General features: G+C 37.3%; 1 protein-coding gene across 5 annotated transcripts in view; it reads left to right on the forward strand.

Annotated features, from left to right (window-relative positions):
• Window positions 1-18,404, forward strand: part of NEK1 (NIMA related kinase 1) — a 45,311-nt gene that overhangs the window by 22,011 nt on the left and 4,896 nt on the right. For 3 of the 5 annotated variants that reach the window (XM_069855769.1, XM_069855768.1, XM_069855771.1), the window contains 15 exons: window positions 192-294; window positions 2,646-2,729; window positions 3,092-3,175; window positions 5,864-5,941; window positions 7,436-7,531; window positions 8,011-8,181; window positions 9,662-9,727; window positions 9,813-10,047; window positions 11,135-11,287; window positions 11,967-12,155; window positions 12,688-12,817; window positions 13,027-13,109; window positions 14,062-14,279; window positions 15,847-16,001; window positions 16,881-17,089. In XM_069855769.1, coding sequence (XP_069711870.1) covers window positions 192-294; window positions 2,646-2,729; window positions 3,092-3,175; window positions 5,864-5,941; window positions 7,436-7,531; window positions 8,011-8,181; window positions 9,662-9,727; window positions 9,813-10,047; window positions 11,135-11,287; window positions 11,967-12,155; window positions 12,688-12,817; window positions 13,027-13,109; window positions 14,062-14,279; window positions 15,847-16,001; window positions 16,881-17,089 — 2,054 coding nt within the window. The remainder of the gene's footprint in view (window positions 1-191; window positions 295-2,645; window positions 2,730-3,091; window positions 3,176-5,863; window positions 5,942-7,435; window positions 7,532-8,010; window positions 8,182-9,661; window positions 9,728-9,812; window positions 10,048-11,134; window positions 11,288-11,966; window positions 12,156-12,687; window positions 12,818-13,026; window positions 13,110-14,061; window positions 14,280-15,846; window positions 16,002-16,880; window positions 17,090-18,404) is intronic. The other 2 variants (XM_069855770.1, XM_069855772.1) reach the window with 1 other exon arrangement.

Here is an 18,404-nt window from a genome sequence, read left to right on the forward strand (position 1 = left end):
AGCCTTTTTTCCCTCTGTTTTGTAGAAGTCTGACTTGTGCTTTGGCTAATAAAAGACATTTTTAAAGATGCCTTACTCATAGAAAGTTAGTTTTTTTGTATGTGTCCTAGTTACGATAAATGCAGGGGAAGAGTTGTTTGAGTGTCACGTGTGAGAGACTTTCAACTTACGTATGTGTTGCAATTACTCAGGCATAAAGGATGGATAGCTGCAGATAGAGCAAAGCAAGTTGAAGAATTCTGGCAACGAAAGAGAGAAGCGATGGAAAACAAAGCTCGAGCTGAGGGACATATGGTATGGAATTTGATCTTCCTACGTATGTTACTGTTGCAGCATGCGGTATCAATCTTTGAAGTAAAATCAGAATCATGAAATGCTGGCTAAATATTTCCCTTAAGTATTAATAAAAATAAAGAGGGAAGGGGAGGTAGGTTTGGTAGCTTTCTGCGTTTTGTTATTGATCTTATTAAAATGTAACAACATTTTGCAATATGTTTCTCATAATGGTAAATTTATTAACAAAGGAAAATAACTTTTTTTTGCATGTGTGAAATTTTACAACATTCATTTACGTTTTTTTGTGTTCATAGCTTTATAGTTTTGGTTAAAATTAATGTATTATGAGGCAGCTTGAACCTGAAATGAAGCTTGATTAAACTGATACAGCTAATGATCAAATACAGTGGTGTGCTTTACAAAAACACGTTCTGCTTATTGAGAAGATATTATGAAGACATCGGTCTTTGTCAAGGTTGATGCTTATAAAACCTTTACTCTTTAGAGGTTAACTACAGGCCAGTAGAACAAAATGTTCTCTATGTTTGCAGTTCTAAATTCTGTGTTCCTTTAGGGAGTTTGTTTTGCAATAATGATATCGTGGAAGTGATTCATTTGCACAAGGATGTTGTGTGGTTGAACTATGTGTTTTTATAAGGTGGAGAGTTTTGCTTTTTGAGTGCTTCTCTGCACTATACACATACAAGCAAGTCACAATATCGCTGTCAGCTACTAAAATTAAACTGGCCGTGCTGACATTGCAGTGAGGTGAGACCACCTGCAGATGTATAGAAGCATTTCCTGAATTACATCTGAGCATCAGATCATGATTTACAGCCAGTCTTTTATTTCACTTATAGTAAGCAATTCTTATATGCTTCAATTCAGTGCTTTGATGGTGAAATATCCTTAGATTAGTATAAATATTTTAAAGCATGAGTCTTCCACTTTAAAACTGTGGTTCTGTTTTTGAAACCTCCAAGACTAGTAAATTATTTTGAAAAAATGAACAATTCTTGTTAAGACTCCCTCTTCTTAGGCAAGTACCTGCTTCCATTTTGTTCTTGAATTTGTTGGCATTAATATAAATGTATGAGATTAATTAACACAACATAGCCATATATTCCTATTAAGTGTATCTAATGTTTTCAACTGAGCCCAAATGTTTTATTCTGAACTGGCTGCTTTAATAAAAAAGAATGGATACTGCACACTTGTAACTTCCAGATGTTTAAGACTCTCTTAACTCAAAGCCAGAGTTCCAAATTCAGACACTATCATTTGCCAGTGATAGCAGAAGTCCTCAGCAGCATCCTTGTATTACTACCAGAAAATAGTCTGACTTGCTGGCAGTTCTCATTTCTCACTATTGTCCAGACCACAATGATCTGAGAGGAGAAATGAGTAGGCATTATCAACTAATATGCAGTTCTTGTGAGTCAAATGACTCATGCTTATTTATGCGGCTTCAGTTAAATAGTCGCTGTCAATTTTAGTTCTCAAGTGACAGTCTAAAGCTTCACTCAGGAGTTGAGTTGATGACACTTTCAGTTTCTGAGACAGCTGCTGACCTGATTTGCTACTTTACTGTAGCTGTGTGGCATTGCAAAACATTGAGTCATGGTCTTTGAAAATTTGAATAGAAGCAGTTATCAAAAGTTAACAGTCTGCAGAAGGAAGGTCAGTTCTTAAAAGTCTTGCTTCCAGCGTCTTTCTTTTTTAAAGAGCAGGAAATCTAGAGCTAAATGATTTTTGTGCTGTCTTATATTGACTTACTTAAAGGTTGAATCTTTTTGGTGACACAGAGCACATCACAGTAACCCGGACTGTGCACTGTGAATGCATATGTATTAGCCACAGTTTATTATATGTGATATGTATATTTAAGTATTTTATTAGGGTTTTGAGTTTGCTATTTGTAGTGTGGTTTGGTTGTTTGGTTTTTTTTTTTTTTAGAAAGTCATCATGGTGATTAAAAGCTTAATCTAAGAACAGATTCCACTTCTACTTTAGGTACGGCTCAGCAATGGCAGAAATGCCAACACTGTGCCACAATTTGTATATGATCTAGGCGTAGAGAAACTTGTGCCCATCAGAATTTAGGCTTTTTAGCATTGCAAGAGAAGATCAGAACTGCAGAGAGAACAACAGCTGAATTCTTAAAGCTCTAGTGTTTTTCTTTGGCTACTCAGGATTTTTAGTCATCACTGTCACATTTCTTATAAGAAAAAATGGGTTATTGGTTTGACTTCAGAACAACTGCAGATCACTAATGGATTTAGTTTCTTATAAGTGGACATTTATTGGATGAAGCAGATAATTTTACTGCCCCAGCCACCTTAAATTTGATACCATTAAATGGCAAACAGGGTACACTGCAAAACGTGGCAGATATCTATGGAGGCAGGCCTATTTCTGCAAGAGGAAGGAAATCCAGAAACAAGGAGGAAGAGGTATGCTCGCTGCATGTTTGCCACTTTATTCATCACACAGCACTATTTTGACCTTCACTGTGCCTTGTTTCCCTGCATGGTTCATCTGTGTAACTGAACAAAAGAACTTTATAGGAAATAATTTTTTCTATAAAATACTAGAGTTTAGGATTGGTTGTTTTTGGAAACATACCTTCAAGTTTTCTTTTTTTTGCGTTAGATGAGATTTTTTCTGGAAATTGGTAAATCCTAATATGGTAATAGTAATAGTGTGGTGTTTTTTTCACCCATCTTATTTTTTTGTGGAATCTTACATATTTGAAATTAACTGTACTGGAGACAGTTTCACTATAACTGAAACTTATTTCCTTTCTTTGCGTTAGGAATATTTGGCGAGGTTAAGACAAATCCGGCTACAAAACTTTAATGAGCGTCAGCAGATTAAAGCAAAACTTCGTGGAGAGAAGGTTTGTTTGAAAAATAAAGTTAAATATTTATGGAAGTTGGCTGTGGAATGTATTAGTTTATGCCTGTGGAAAGACTTTTTTCATAGGCACGTGGTTTTGACATTTAATTCCCTCCCACTGTTATTGTGCACGCTTCTCCTAGAATATGCAAAATCTGTATGTTATTTCAGAGCTGGGTGTGAAGCTTCAGTGTCTGTATAACATAACAATGTTTTAAAAAAAAAAGACAACGTAAAGTTACATCTGAATTTTACATGTAAGCATCTCATCAAGAACCAGCATTTTTATATTTACTTGCTTTTAGTTACAGGAGGTTCTCCAGAGTTCAGTTTTTGACAGTGCTCACACAAAATACCTATGAAGCAATTCTTTTGTACATTCAGTAGGTGTGTATTAAAGTTAGAAATTCCTTGCATAAGATTAGTTTAATCAATACACTTTTTTTCAAACGTCACTTTTACAAAATTTGTTTGTAATACAACAAAACAAAAATAGTATGTTTATAAAGTAGATTCAGAATGGGCACTTCTTAAGGTGTCAAATGAGTAATTCAAGAGATTCATTTACTTTTTAAAAACAAGTTTAGTTTGAGAGGCAGTCAATGTAGTAAATATAGTCTGGAGTTTATTTACATCTTTTCATTAACTTACTGTGTGACCATGTAGTCATGTCTGTTTATAGAGTCATAGAATGGCTTGTGTTGGAAGGGACCTTTAAAGGTCATCTACTCCAAGCCCCCTGCAGCTTCAGCCAAGCCCCTACATCTTCAACCACATCAGGTTGCTCAGAGCGCTGTCCAACCTGACCTTGAATATTTCCAGGGATGGGGCTTCTGCCAACTCTCTGTGTAACCTGTTCCAGTGTTTCACCACTCTCATTGTAAAATAATTCTTCCTCATGTCTACCCTTTATCAGTTTAAAACCATTATTCCTTGTCCTTTCACAAGAGGCCCTCCTAACAAGTTTGTCCCCATCTTTCTTATAAGCCCCCTTTAAGTATTGTAAGATTCTCCCCAGAGCCTTCTCTTCTCCAGGCTGCACAACCCTGACTCCCTCAGCCTTTCTTCACAGGAGAGGTGTTCCATCCCTTATTTTTGTGGCCCTCCTCTGGACTCAGTTTTTTGGTGTAGTTCTGTCAGACAATCTGTTCTGTAAACAGGAAAATGCAGAGGCCGTGGAAAGAAGTAAGAGAGATTGAAAACAGAGATTTCAGAGGTAGACTTCATTATATTCTTAGAATCATAGAATAACCAGGTTGGAAGAGACCCACCGGATCATCAAGTCCAACCATTCCTAGCAAACACTAAACCATGCCTCTTAGCACCTTGTCCACCCGTGCCTTAAACACCTCCAGGGAAGGTAAATCAACTACCTCCCTGGGCAGCCTGTTCCAGTGCCCAATGACCCTTTCTGTAAAGAATTTTTTCCTAATGTCCAGCCTAAGTCTCCCCTGGCAGAGCTTGAGGCCGTTCCCTCTTGTCCTGTCCCCCGTCACTTGGGAGAAGAGGCCAGCACCCTCCTCTCTACAACCTCCTTTCAGGTAGTTGTAGAAAGCAATGAGGTCTCCCCTCAGCCTCCTCTTCTCCAGGCTAAACAACCCCAGCTCTCTCAGCCGCTCCTTGTAAGGCCTGTTCTCCAGCCCCCTCACCAGCTTTGTTGCTCTTCTCTGGACTCGCTCCAGAGCCTCAACATCCTTGTTGTGGTGAGGGGCCCAGAACTGAACACAGGATTCGAGGAGCGGTCTCACCAGGGCCAGGTACAGAGGGAGAATAACCTCCCTGGACCTGCTGGTCACGCCGTTTCTGATACAAGCCAAGATGCCATTGGCCTTCTTGGCCACCTGGGCACACTGCTGGCTCATGTTCAGTCGGCTGTCAACCAACACCCCCAGGTCCCTCTCCTCCAGGCAGCTTTCTAGCCAGACTTCTCCTAGTCTGTAGGACTGCATAGGGTTGTTGTGCCCCAAGTGCAGGACCCGGCATTTGGCCTTGTTAAACCTCATGCCATTGGACTCAGCCCAGCGGTCCAGCCTGTTCACATCCCTTTGCAGAGCCTCCTGACCCGCCAGTAGATTGACGCTTCACCTAGCTTAGTGTCATCTACAAACTTGCTAAGGGTGCACTTGATGCCTTCATCCAGGTCATTGATAAAGACATTGAACAGGGCTGGACCCAGCACTGAGCCCTGGGGAACCCCACTTGTCACTGGCCTCCAGCTGGAGTTAACACCATTTACCACCACTCTCTGGGCCCGGCCATCCAACCAGTTTACTTGTTAACATTTCTCCCCTCACCCATTCTACCTTCCTTGGAGTACATACGGTGGAAGAAACTGGGATTACAGAGCAACAGACCTTTCTCAAGTAACTTACCTGCGGAACATGCAACAGTGATAAGGGATGACTGGTGAGAGACAGCTTCGTTAGGTCACATTCCTTGCAACAGCAAAAGCTTCATATCTTTCAAAACCAAAATAACGCACAAAACCAACCAAATAGACAGAAACCCCCACAAATCTCAAGGTGAAGTTCAGACAAGTAGAAATTACATTTAAGTGAGGAATTACCTAGTGAAATTGTGACCCATCTTAGTCACACAGTCAGTCTAAATTATTCATTCAGTCATTTAGAGCACTCGGGTTTTAAATACATGGATTAGTGATAATTCTTTGAGGACTGTTGCTTTGCAGAATGAAGCTGCCAGTTCTGATGGACAAGAATCAAGCGAGGAAGCAGAAGTTAAACGCAAAAAGATAGAAGCACAGAAGGTAATTTTGAAGGGGAATTGTATGGGACTTACTGTTTTCACATTGGCTTCATATCTTGTGCAGTTTCTTACATTTCGTTTTCCTATCAAGAACTTGTTCATACATCCACTACAAGAGGTTTCTAACTTCAACTGTATTGACGTAACAAGTCTGTTGAACTGATTTATCTCAGTAATTTGAAAATATGTTGTGCCATAACATAGCAAGTGAAGGGGTTTTCCCATCTCTGAGGTTTTTTCTCTAGTTTAGTTTTAGTGTTGTAGAAATTCAGTATAATTAAGATTGTGCTTTGATACTGAAAAGGAAAGGAAAATGTACCTTTAATAACAACAGATTTATCTTAGTTAAAAGAATAAAGGAAGGCAAAACTCCTTACCTGTGCTGACACGGGCTACGTGTGGACTGGAAGGTGGGCTATATACCCCTCTGAAGAAGAACATTTAAGGCAAATGTGATTCACAGAAATCCAATGGTTGGTTGGAACTTTATTTCATGTGGTGTTCTTACATCAATGACTGTCTCTACCATACAATACATAGCAGGTATTACTCTATCTGTCTTATGATTTTTTTCCCCTATCATCTTCAAAAAGCAATGTAAAAGTTAGATAACCTTATACCTAACTGTAAAACTAGAGGTGAAACATTAATTGCAGCTTTTTGTGTCTATTTTGAGTAAATATGTAAACCGAACATTTTATATTTTGCGGTTAATGCATTTGGCTTCAGAACTAATATTGAGTAAGGATTCTAATTTTGCATTACTCTGTTTAAGATTATGTACACTAAAAATATAACCGTGCAAATCAAGGACGGTAATTAAACTTCAAGGACTTGCCATTTAGGGCAGTGAGGCTGGTGAAGGGTCTGGAGCACAAGTCTTATGAGGAGCAGCTGAGGGAATTGGGGTTGTTTATCCTGGAGAAGAGGAGGCTGACAGGAGACCTTCTTACTCTCTGCAGCTACCTGAAAGGGGGTTGCAGAGAGGTGGATGTTAGTGTCTTCTCCCAAGTAACAACTGATAGGATGAGAGGAAATGGCCTCAAGTCATTCCAGGAAATGTTTATATTGGATATTATGAAAAACTTCTTTACTGAAGGGATTGTTGGGTACTGGAACAGGCTGCCCAGGGATGTGGTGGAGTCACCGTCCCTGGAGGTGTTCAACCATGTAGATGTGGCACTTTGGGCCATGGTTTAGTGGGCACATTGGTATTGTGTTGATAGTTGTACTTCATGGTCTTAGAGGTCTTCTCCAACCTTAATGATTCTATGATTCTGTGATGTATTTTTAGCATAAAAGATCAGTTATTATACTTGTGTGGTGATTTTGATTGTCAGCAGGGTCCTCCTTTTACAATCTATACAGTAAAAAGTGAGCGAAAGGAAGATGAAGGAATCCAAAAATGTTTCTTTTAAAAATGTTCCGTGGAATAGAGTACTAATGCTTTTAATGATTTCAAGTTGGTCTTTTTTTGCTTGTTTGTTTACTGTAGGCCCAAGCAAATGCACGAGCTGCAGTTCTGAAAGAACAGTTAGAGCGGAAGAGAAAGGAAGCGTATGAAAGAGAGAAAAGAGCCTGGGAAGAACATGTAAGAAAATAAATGTTTTACATGCAGTCAAAACATGTACTGCCACATCTTTGTATAACTGAAGTGTTATAGTGTGATTTTTCAAGCTTAGGTAATCAGTTTGTCTTCTGAATCTGAAGAGAGCACCTATCAGTCAGAATTTCTTTATTAGAAGACTAATCTTAGGTATACTTGAATGAGAATTTGGTATGTTATTAGTGATCTGCAAGTCAGCAAAGTATTCGATCTTCTTTTGCTTCTGTGTGCTATGGATTGGCAAGTCCAACTAGTAAAGTATTGCTACATAAAATAGGTTGTTGTGAAGCTGATAAACTGGAAATAGTTCACACAAGCATTTGGCAGTTGTCTTTTGAATGGAAACATGTAGCATCACTGTCCTTGGATAAGATTTACATAGGCCTATTTGACAATACTGTGTTTAACGTGCAAAATCTTCAAGTTAGTTTATTGATTTAATTTTTATAATTGAATCTATACAGCTAATAGTGAAAGGAGTAAAGAATCCTAATGTGCCTTTTCATGTGGGAGCTACAGAACTCAGTCCTGTGCATGGACAAGAGCCTGGAGCAGCTCTTCCTAAGCCACAACTTCCAGTGAAGCCTGGTACACCAGTCATCTCCATGACTTCTGCCTTGAAGGAAGTGGGTGTGGTAGGTAATTTGCTAAGAGGGTAAAGTTAATGAAAAAAGTAACTGATTTGAAAAAGAATGTGTAGACGAGTAGAAAAAAATTATTAAGAATACTTGTAGCTTCTAATTAAGGAAAGGAAAGGAAAGGAAAAAAAGTAATAACAAGCCAAAAGTTGCAATCTATTGAAACACATCTGTACAGTGAAACTCAAATTCAGTCAGTTTTTAACAAAATGGTTTATTTATAATGAGCCCTAGGCTGCAATTTCGATTTTGATCAAGGTAGTCATGATTAGTGAAAGTAGACATCAACTAACCATCTTTTTCATCAGCCTCTTGAAGAGAGGAGTTACGGAGTTAGTAACCTGGTGCAAGTGAGAAAAGTAATACTGAATGATAGGACTATTTTATATTAATTCACTATTATATTGGTTTCAGTGAGATTGAAAGTATGTGTTGAATATAACAGAGGATAAAAAGCTTAAGAGTCTTGAATCTGAAAAGGCTTCTTGTTGTTTAAAACAGTATTAGAGGCTTCTGATAATGCATGTTTTCTTTCTGATAATGTTTTTTGTGATAATGCATCCCGATATGGTAACGCATATGCGTACACGTATATCTTGACTATCACCATTTAATTTAAGTAAGTGTCATGAAATAGAGCATGTGAGTGAATGTTAGTACAGTTTGAGTTTTTAACACAGTCTGTGTTAATTTGAATGCTATCTTTACTGATTTTACTTAATCTATTACTAGATTTCAGTGTAGTGTGGGATTATATACTGCATGGGACCCTGAAGGCTATGACTATGGGATTATAGTGAAACTTAGTGCTAAAAAGTGTGTTTACATGATGTAATACACTGAAAGATGTCAGTTGATAACTGGAAAAATAAACAAATCATGTTTTGACAAATCCATAAATTATTAGCACATTTTTCCATGTGGATAGTTTGTTTTACAGTAATGTGAGGTGGTGACTATAACTGACGAGAAAATAACACACAGAGCAATTGGAGAAGTCAAGTCTTGTACACGAAGATTGCAAGTCCTACAGTTTTGCCTTTGATTTTTAGTTTGGTTCTTTTACATATCACTGAAGTTGTCTCTTCTCCCTTCTGTTTTTCTTTACAGGAGCTCCTTGGCTATGTCCCTGCCACTTTTTTTGTTCTTTTGTAGAATTACTCATTTCTAGCATTGGAATTTGATGGTACTTTGCTGTAGAGGTCCTATGTAGCTTTATCTCTACATGTTTTATGCTCTGAACGTTTATGTCTGCTTAAACTGAGTTTGATTAATTTGCTCACCACTTTCAGACATTGAACAGTTAGAAGACTGAGGCTGCCCTTGAAATTCTGTCTTTGGGAAGCCCCAGAATTATCGCACATTCTGTCCCAGTCTGTCTGCAGTTGTCAATGAAAAGATTTTAGAGGCGACTTAATTATTATGTTTATTAATATTCTCAAGATTTATTTTTTTCTGACATTCTTATATTTCAAAGGATGTAAATGCAACTTCTATCCAGGAAGCTGAGGAGGAAATAAAAAAGCCAGATTTTGCAATGCAAGTATGTAAAATTGTATTCAGTTTGATTTAGTTTTCATTTTAAGAAAGATACCATTTGAATTAATATACTTTGGCCCTTATTTCAGAATAAACGAGAAATACTGAGAAGATTAAATCAAAATCTTAAAGCTCAAGAAGATGAGAAAGTCAAGAAAGAGTGTAAAAATATCTCTGAATCAGTTGGGTCTGAAGATGGTAAGGAACAAGAAGAAGGTGACCATCCTCTTATAGGAGATCGCAAAAAATGGGAATCTGGAGCATCTGAGTTGGTAGTTCCTCTAGCTGAGTTATCAATGGAAGATTCTCTCTCCAGAACAGACCGTAAGTACTTTTTTGTCACCATGATGTTAGTTGATGTTAGTAAAATCAGTTTACCAAGTGTAGTGGCTGCTTTTATAAAGCAAGTACTCTTTATTAATATTGTCTTGTTATCAGTTGCATGTCATCTGCTTCTAAAAACCAGGTGATTGGGTATTTCCTTGGATAAGTAATAAGGCACAGGCTGAGTAATTAAATGGCCCACAGGAGATTGAACAAATATTTTCTAATTTCAACAAAGAGGTACCTAATTAAATGTATGGTTACATTTTTGAGTTTTTCAAATGCCTTTTAAATAGGCGCTAATTTCACAGAAAGACTAAAAAGCGCTTAAGATATATGCAAGTTTCTTATTTAACTTCAAAATACTTTTAGGTTATCAGTAGAACAATAAAAACTGAGGGTTTTCTCAATTGATACCTGCTACTTTTTTTGTGCCCTTCTTAGCTTTTTTCTTTTTTTTTTTTTTTAAATCAAGCCTGCCTTTTCAAATTTTGTATCTGCCTTCTCTGGTCTTTTGCGTAGAAGACCTTTTGATTTCAATGTGTCTTATTAAGGGTCTGTTTCACATTGTAGAAGTAAATAACCATTGAGAATGTGACAGACTTACTCCATAGCATAGAAGTTTTATATGGCTAGGATGTTAGAAGATCAAGAAAATACTTTTGCTCTATTTTTTGTTTTATATCTACTATTGTCCTTGGAGGAAGAGGTAACAGGAACAAATGTCAAAGGATAGCAGGACAAGAACTTCCTAGTTTGCCACTTCAGGTAAACTTAAGACCATCTCATGCTAGTTTTAAACATTTCACTTTTGGCGTGTCTGAATTGCTGAAAAGGTCTCCTGATCCTACTAAGGTGCAGATGTTAACTTGAATTAAATAACTCCTGCTATTAAATGGAATTGGCAGAAGGAAAACTCTATAGACTTTTGAGCACAGTCTCTAGGATATCTGACTTGGGGTGAAGTGACATGAGTTCTGGTTTTGTAGTTCCCATTTTTGTGGAGGTTGTTTTTTGTTTATTTTATAGAAGGTGAAATAGTTTGTAATTTCATATAGTTCCTATATTTGTGGTTCTGTCCCAACAGGTCAAACTCTGGGGGAAGTAATTAGGTTAGATATTGCTGAACCACACAGGAAGGTCTGGGGCAAAAGCCCTACTGATTCAGTTCTGAGGATCTTAGGAGAAGCAGAGTTGCAGCTGCAAACTGACTTACTCGAGGAACAAGATGTAATAAATGGTAAGCACAGCTGGTAATTATCTGCACTGCAAGTACAGAAAGTGCCAGATTACTAGTTTGTCTACTGAGAACAATTTGAAGTCATAAATGCGTGTTCTATCCTCACTCTTACTTTCTACTTCTGGATGTTGCTTCAGTTCTAAATGTTCTAAATGTCAGCCCAGGCTGATACTGGAAGACACCAAAATATTTCAAACTCTTTGAAGTGGTAGGAAATCAGGAAGAATGTGCTGAGAAGGAAGGATCTTCATTTTGTTGAAAAGTCTTGGACTTTGCTTATTGATAGAAACAAGTCAGTCAACTCAATGTTGTATAATACGTATTTTACACATATATATGTGTTTAAACACATGTATCTATAGTAGTATGTCCTATAACCACGTTCTTAGCACGTGACTTACTGTATCAGTGTATTTTTTTCTGGTCAGCTCTTGATTTTTGTCCTTTCCAAGGATAAAAGGACTTATGTTTATTCCAAGTATCAACTTGTACTAATGATGATGTAGCAAGTAAAGTTAAAATTTCCTCTTCGTGTTAATTAGAATAGGAGAGTTTGCATGCTTTTATTATATTTTTCTTTAAAGAAACAAAAATTCTCAACTTATTTTGTAGTCACATTGTAGTATATTATCAAATTGTGTCAAAGCACTGTTTAAATAATAGAATAATTTTGTGTTAGGAGCTGCAGAACTTCTTGAAGGAGATCATCAGTCTTTAATTGTAAAAGCGAAGGAGGAGGGAACTTCTCCTACTGTCGGGGTTCAGTCTTCAGTACCAGCTGGTATCGCAGAGTCTGAGATGACTGTACTAGAAGAATCTCAAATAGCTGAACCTACGGAGCTGCAGAGCAAACCTGTTATGCTGGATGGTAAGTCATTTCATTAGCAGTTCTACTTACAATATGTTTTCCAATGCTGTGAGGGAAATAATGATCTTGTATACTTTTATACAAGTAATATGCTGGTTCTTTGTCAACATCGTTTAGGCGGGACCAAGTGCTTTCTATGTCTGTGTTATAGTTTGATTCACTAATGTATTTTGTAAATTTTGAGAAACCCTTTTTGTGTGCTTATAGAAAACTCTCTGGAATACAAGTGGAATCCCAAAGTTCTTCAAATTTGTTGTTGTTCCGATTTTCTTTGTTTGTCCCCATCAGCTGTGGTGGAATCTTTTCCCCTGTATGATACCAGCACCCTGCTAATGTCTGGGAGATGAGCTTTCAGATGCTTTTCTTGTATAGGAAACAAACTTTTAGCTCTGGAGTTAGATAACTTCAGTTGTTTCTGCAAAATGTGGAAAACAATATTAAGAGTGAAGGATTTAAGTGTGATGTTAAGATGTATGATATCTCTTTTCATGTGGTTGGGATTAATTTTTAGTGAGTTATATGAATTTATTAGTTTTAGAGCCTGATGATTTGGAAACAGAAGTGTTGGAAGAAACAGAAGATGGCAAAAAGCAGCAGAGTAAGGAGAGCAAGGAATTTCCCATCACTGTTAATGAAGTGTGGGTAAAAGAGAAAGAAGTTAAGTAAGTACTGCTGCCTTCTTATCTCTCTCTTGAGTTCAAACAACTAGCTTTAACTGAGTAGGATTTAGATACATTGGTTAAAAAGTTAAGCTTAGCTAAAGCTTCATTGCTTGTCTGCCATGTTAGTTTTACTGCAGTTGGTGACGTTTTGAGTAGACTAATGACTATTTTTAAAAGGCGTTTCCCCTGGTTATGGTATTTTATAATAGGACACAACATGACAGAAGAAATGAGGCAGCTTCTGAGAAAACAGCACTTGACATTGTGCAACCGCAAAAAGAAGCACCGGAAGGTCAGTGGAAGTCTTGTTTTATTTATTGTAGCTGGCAGTACAGAGTACTTGAGCCGTCCCTTCTCACTTCTTCACTAACCCTGAGTGGGCAGGTTTTGTGTTATCATTTACATTTTTAGTTCATACTTCTAAAAAGTAAATTTCTGATGGATTAGGTGGATAAATTGTGGATGTTATTTTTGCCACTTCGAAAAAAACATGTAACAATAAAGCTACACTAGGTATAGATCATCAGGGCAGTAGCCCATACTGATACTTAAAAGTGAACGTCAAGTTTCTGAATGCTACAAGCTTTTTAAACTACTTATTAAGATGTTATGGAATGTGATGATTTTACTGTATAAATAAAGCAACAGTTTTATTGACTTCTCTAATATTGAGCTGCAGCTTGGATAAAAAATGTTTTAAGCAGCTGCTAATAATAATCTTTTATCTTTGTTGCATAGAAGAATTGTTTGCCCTTGGAGGTGGTCTTCATATTTTACAGTAGAATGGAAAATACATTGGCAATACTGTCAAGTATTATCGGTGCTCCTATTGCAACTATTTATGGGGGGCTTGTGCAAACTGGAGTTTCTTTCTAGTGTTTTGGCGAACTATGTTGACGTGGCTTTGAAGAAATGTAGTCTAAGGCAAGAAGCAACAGATGAAAGTGGAGGGCACCGTAACTTCAGGCATGGACTGGATAGCAAGAAAGTAGAAGGCATGGAAACATAGCAGGATATAGCTGAGGGCTGTATGTTCTCAAAGAGTTAATAGAAGAATTTCACATTGTAATGTATTCACTAAAATAATCCAAAGATATTTTAATACTTTTACAGTGCTCACTCTTTTTGACTTAAATTGTACAGCAGAAGTGAATTAGTTTTATTCACGTTAGTTAATTCTTGCTTAAGAGCTTGGGGTTTTTAATCTATTTGGATTTGTAACAGATTTTCTTTTACCACATCAGAAACTTCTTCCAGTGACTCTCTGCAACCTGAACCCCTATTCCAGAGGGTAATGCAGCCCACAGCTGTACCAACAGCCTCACCAGTTCTGTCAACTCAGTCTTCACAGGAAGAGCCTTTTGTACCTTGTTCAAGTTCCATATCACCAGCCAAAAATAAAGGCAAAAGTTCATTGTTGATTGGACTTTCTACGGGGCTTTTTGATGCAAACGACCCAAAGGCAAGTTTAAAAAAACAAAAACAAGGAAAAACTAAAAAGGAATACTTGCTTTTCTGTAGTACTGTTTTTCTTCTTTACTTGTTGAGGCTGAATGAAGCCAGAACAGATGGCATAATAGGTTCCACAAGTGTTTCTATTTGTCTAGCCACATCTGCCCTGCAGGATGACTGCACTGTGTTCATTGTATCAGCAGGACTCATGCAGCATTGAGAATCTCCAGTTTTACCATTCAGCATTCTATGTTGAGGTGTTTATGGAGGAATGCCACCACTTCTGAGACATAACTAATGGAGTTCATGAGCAAATTCCCAGCTTCCTCTGTCTGCTTTCTTCCTTTTGTAGTTTTCAGACTTATTGTTACCTTGCCATCATAAACACAGAACAGATCAGGAAGGCCATCTTGTGATTTCTGGCACCAAGATGATTGGTTTTTTCCTGTAGAATTTAAACAACTAGCACAGGTTCTGTCTCTGAAGCAGGAAGTCTGAAGAAGGGTAAATGGAACTAATTGCTTTCTTGAAGATGTTTCCTAACCAGCTACTTGGGGTTGAGTGGCAGCTGACAGTCTGTGAAATGAGCATAGGAGAAAGGAATGGATTTTTTTATGAATTTAAAATATTAAATGAACAGTTATGGAACTAGTAGATGAAGTAGACTTCTTAAATTATGTGCAATGCTTGCCTGAGTTCTAAAGTGTCAAGTGCATAAAAAAGCAGCAGGTTTTTGGAGGAGCAATAGTGGCAAGGGTTCACTGGTAATTTGCACTCCTGTTTTGCTTTCAGTCAATGCGTAGTAAAGGATTTCCTAGGTGGTAGAATGCCAGATAAGGAAGAATGTTTCATCTTTTGACTCCCAGACTTTTTTTATGAGTGCATGAAAGAAGTTCCACTTCTGGTCATTAATTGAATATTGAATATTATGTATTGGTTGATGTGTTGCTGGGCAGCGTAATATCAGGAATAGTGCTGTTTGCATCTGTGGGAAAATAAGGCTTTTTGACAAGCTTGCAATCAAGTTTTCACACAACCATATATTCACATAAATGGCTTTATGACTTCTAATCTTGAATCCTGAAGAGTTAGTCTATCATTAACTCTCCTAGTTTATGAAGACTTTTATCTGGTAGTTGGACAGTGGTTACAGAAAAGCTAACTTGTGAGTAAGAGGAAGATGAACGTTCTTTGCACACTTATCAAATTTAGGAAGTTCTTCAGTGTGTTAATATGAACCGCTTCTGTATGTCGCTTGTTACTGCATATTTGGCATGGGGTTTGGCTCTTAGTGTTTGTCGTAAAATCGTTAATGCAGTGAAAGATGAGCTTTTCATAGTAGCAGGGAACTCAGAGAAAAGCAACAGGGTGTTACTGTTACTGCTGAGGTAGCTTGATGAAAGAAAGCAACAAATTCCCTCTCCTCATTTGATTGCAACAAGAGGACATTCAGTACTTCTTTGCATTATTTACAAGTATAACTTCCTGGAATTTACTTCTGAAAAATCTTGAAGTATTTTGTAACATCAGATTGTCATTAGTATTGCTACCATACAGGCTTTCTCTTACCTTTGCAGATGTTGAGAACATGTTCGCTCCCCGATCTTTACAAACTGTACAGAACTTTGGTTGATGTTCCTAGTATAGCAGATGTGCAGCATCAACATAATCTTGAAATAGATGATACAGAAGATGAGCAAACCAAAGAAGGACCTTCTGATTCTGAGGATGCGTAAGTGTTTTGAGTTTATCAAGTATTTCAACAGGCATCTTGGATCAAGAATATTTTTGTTAGACGCTATCAGTTATACACAGTATACTAGCATGAGGTTTTTTACCCAGATTTTAGAAATCCTGTATTGAATCACTGTTTACTTTGAGACTTGTTCCAGAGAATTGAGAGGCTAGTGGATGTACTGCTTACAATAGCTGTCTCGATCAACTTTTCAAATTCCATCCAAGATGCTATTCTGTCTGGCTTCTGCACCTTGTGTTCTGGTGAAGCAGGTCGAATTTGATTGGTACCACTCTTCTAGAAACAGAGATTTTATTTTTTTTTTATATTTCCCTCCTTCATATGTTCTGGCAATCTTGCTCATCTGTTTCCTCTGCTGTTTTATAGGGACGTACTTCAAGTCCCCCGAATTCTTTCAGGGATTTCAAAACCTGGTTGTGACTCTTGACTCTTCCCTGCAGCTTGGGTAGTCTGCAGAGATAAAAATCATCTGGTGTATCTGTTCTGATGACCTCTAGATGCCTTTTTGCTGCAGAAACACTTTCTTTAGGATTGGGGAAGTTAAACCCACCAGTGTTTTATAATAGTGCTGAAATACAAAAAAAATTGAAATTATCTTAGTGATAAAATTGAATTGAGGACCTATCATCCTCTTTCTATAAAACAGTCTGTTACCTGTTCAATCTTTATTCACTCTGTCTTGTGTGATAGTGGTATCGATGCTGTAATCACGTTGGACTGAAGACACAAGTATTTGTCGCTTTTATTTTTTCCTCCAGCTACATTGCCTTTAAAGTTTGTTGGTTTAACAAAAGAAATGAGCTCTTCCTACAGGGCTCATCTTGTTACCTATTAATTATACAAACTTTCTTTTAGCATGTTTGGGGAGGCAGATACAGATTTGCAGGAGCTCCGGGCCTCAATGGAACAATTACTTAGGGAGCAGCCTAGTGAGGAATTCAGTGAAGAGGAGTCTACTTTAAAGGCTAATGTCGTTGGATGCATAACAAATGGTACAGAGCTGGATGAAGGAGATGAAAATAACCCCAGCAGTGAAAGTGCACTTAATGAGGAATGGCAATCAGGTATCGTTTCTGTTATGCGTGTTTTATAAGTTATTTATCGATGTTAACAATTCAAACACAGAAGACTGTTCTTCCATTGTACACTTATGCTGAGTGTTTATAATGAAATAAAACTCCAATTAATAGGTTTTATACAGAAGTTTAAAAAGATCAGATAATATTTAGACTTTCTGAATGTAAAGGTCAACGTCTAAGCAACATTCAGTGTTGCAGATTTAAATGTTGGCTATGTATTAGGCAGTGATTAAAAGTCACTTTTTCTCTAGTTGCCTAAATTTTGTCTTCAAGGAAGATCAAATACTCTGTGCACATTGTATGCTTTGAATAATTCATGACTGCAGTGTAAGAGTGAAAAAGAAATAGCAGTTGACCTGACTGGAGTATCTGGGTTCCAGCTTACATTACAATTAAGTAATTTAACAGGCCGTCAAAAGGAACATGAAATTATTAACCTTGTCCTTAGGCCAGACTAGCTATTATTGCAATCAAACTAAAAATCAGACAGAAAAATTTATTACTGCTGTTAGCATTTTGCGTTAGCTGTACACAGCGGTGTCCTGAAGTCTCAGTTCTGGTTTGTAAACGCTGGTGGAAAGTAATTTTACTGCTGCTGTAAAGCGCATTTAGAAATACAGGTATAAAAAGATTAATAAAATCAATAACCAATCTAAAACATAGCTTTTGTGTAATTTTGGCTTATTGAAGAGAACAAACTCAAAATCTGTGAAAATTCCTGTAAGATATTTTCTATATAATACATTGCAATAAGTATTTTAAGGTAAAAAAAACATAAGTAATACCATCTTCTTTCATTAATTGACAATGGTGATGATACATGCTAATAACATACAATGCCATCTGTTTCTGTGATTCTGTTGTTGCAAGCCTTGTGGTATTTGGTGTCTGTGTCCCACCTTCTGGATTCGTGGTATTTCATAAGCAGCGCAGGTTTCATTGTTGTGGGCAGGAGGAAGACCTTCAAAACTCAGGGGAACAGACAGAACTTGAAACCAAATCTGTTCAAGATCTCAGATTTAAATACAGCATTACAAGTCATCTAATGGGTTTTTAACCTGTATACAATTTTTATTTCCATAATAATTTCTTACGATGTGACTGTTGATATTTGAATTGGGGATATGATTCGGTCAGGATGATACCTTAGTCACATACAGGAACTGAAAACAGTGGGGTTTTAATACTGAATCATGAAGTCTGTGGCCTAGCAGGCAATACTGTGTATTTTTTTAAAAGAATCATAGAATCACCAGGTTGGAAAAGGTCCACAGGATCATCGAGTCCAGCCATTCCTATC

This window comes from Phaenicophaeus curvirostris, chromosome 4 (genome assembly GCF_032191515.1).
Source record: "Phaenicophaeus curvirostris isolate KB17595 chromosome 4, BPBGC_Pcur_1.0, whole genome shotgun sequence".
Lineage (NCBI taxonomy): Eukaryota > Metazoa > Chordata > Aves > Cuculiformes > Cuculidae > Phaenicophaeus > Phaenicophaeus curvirostris.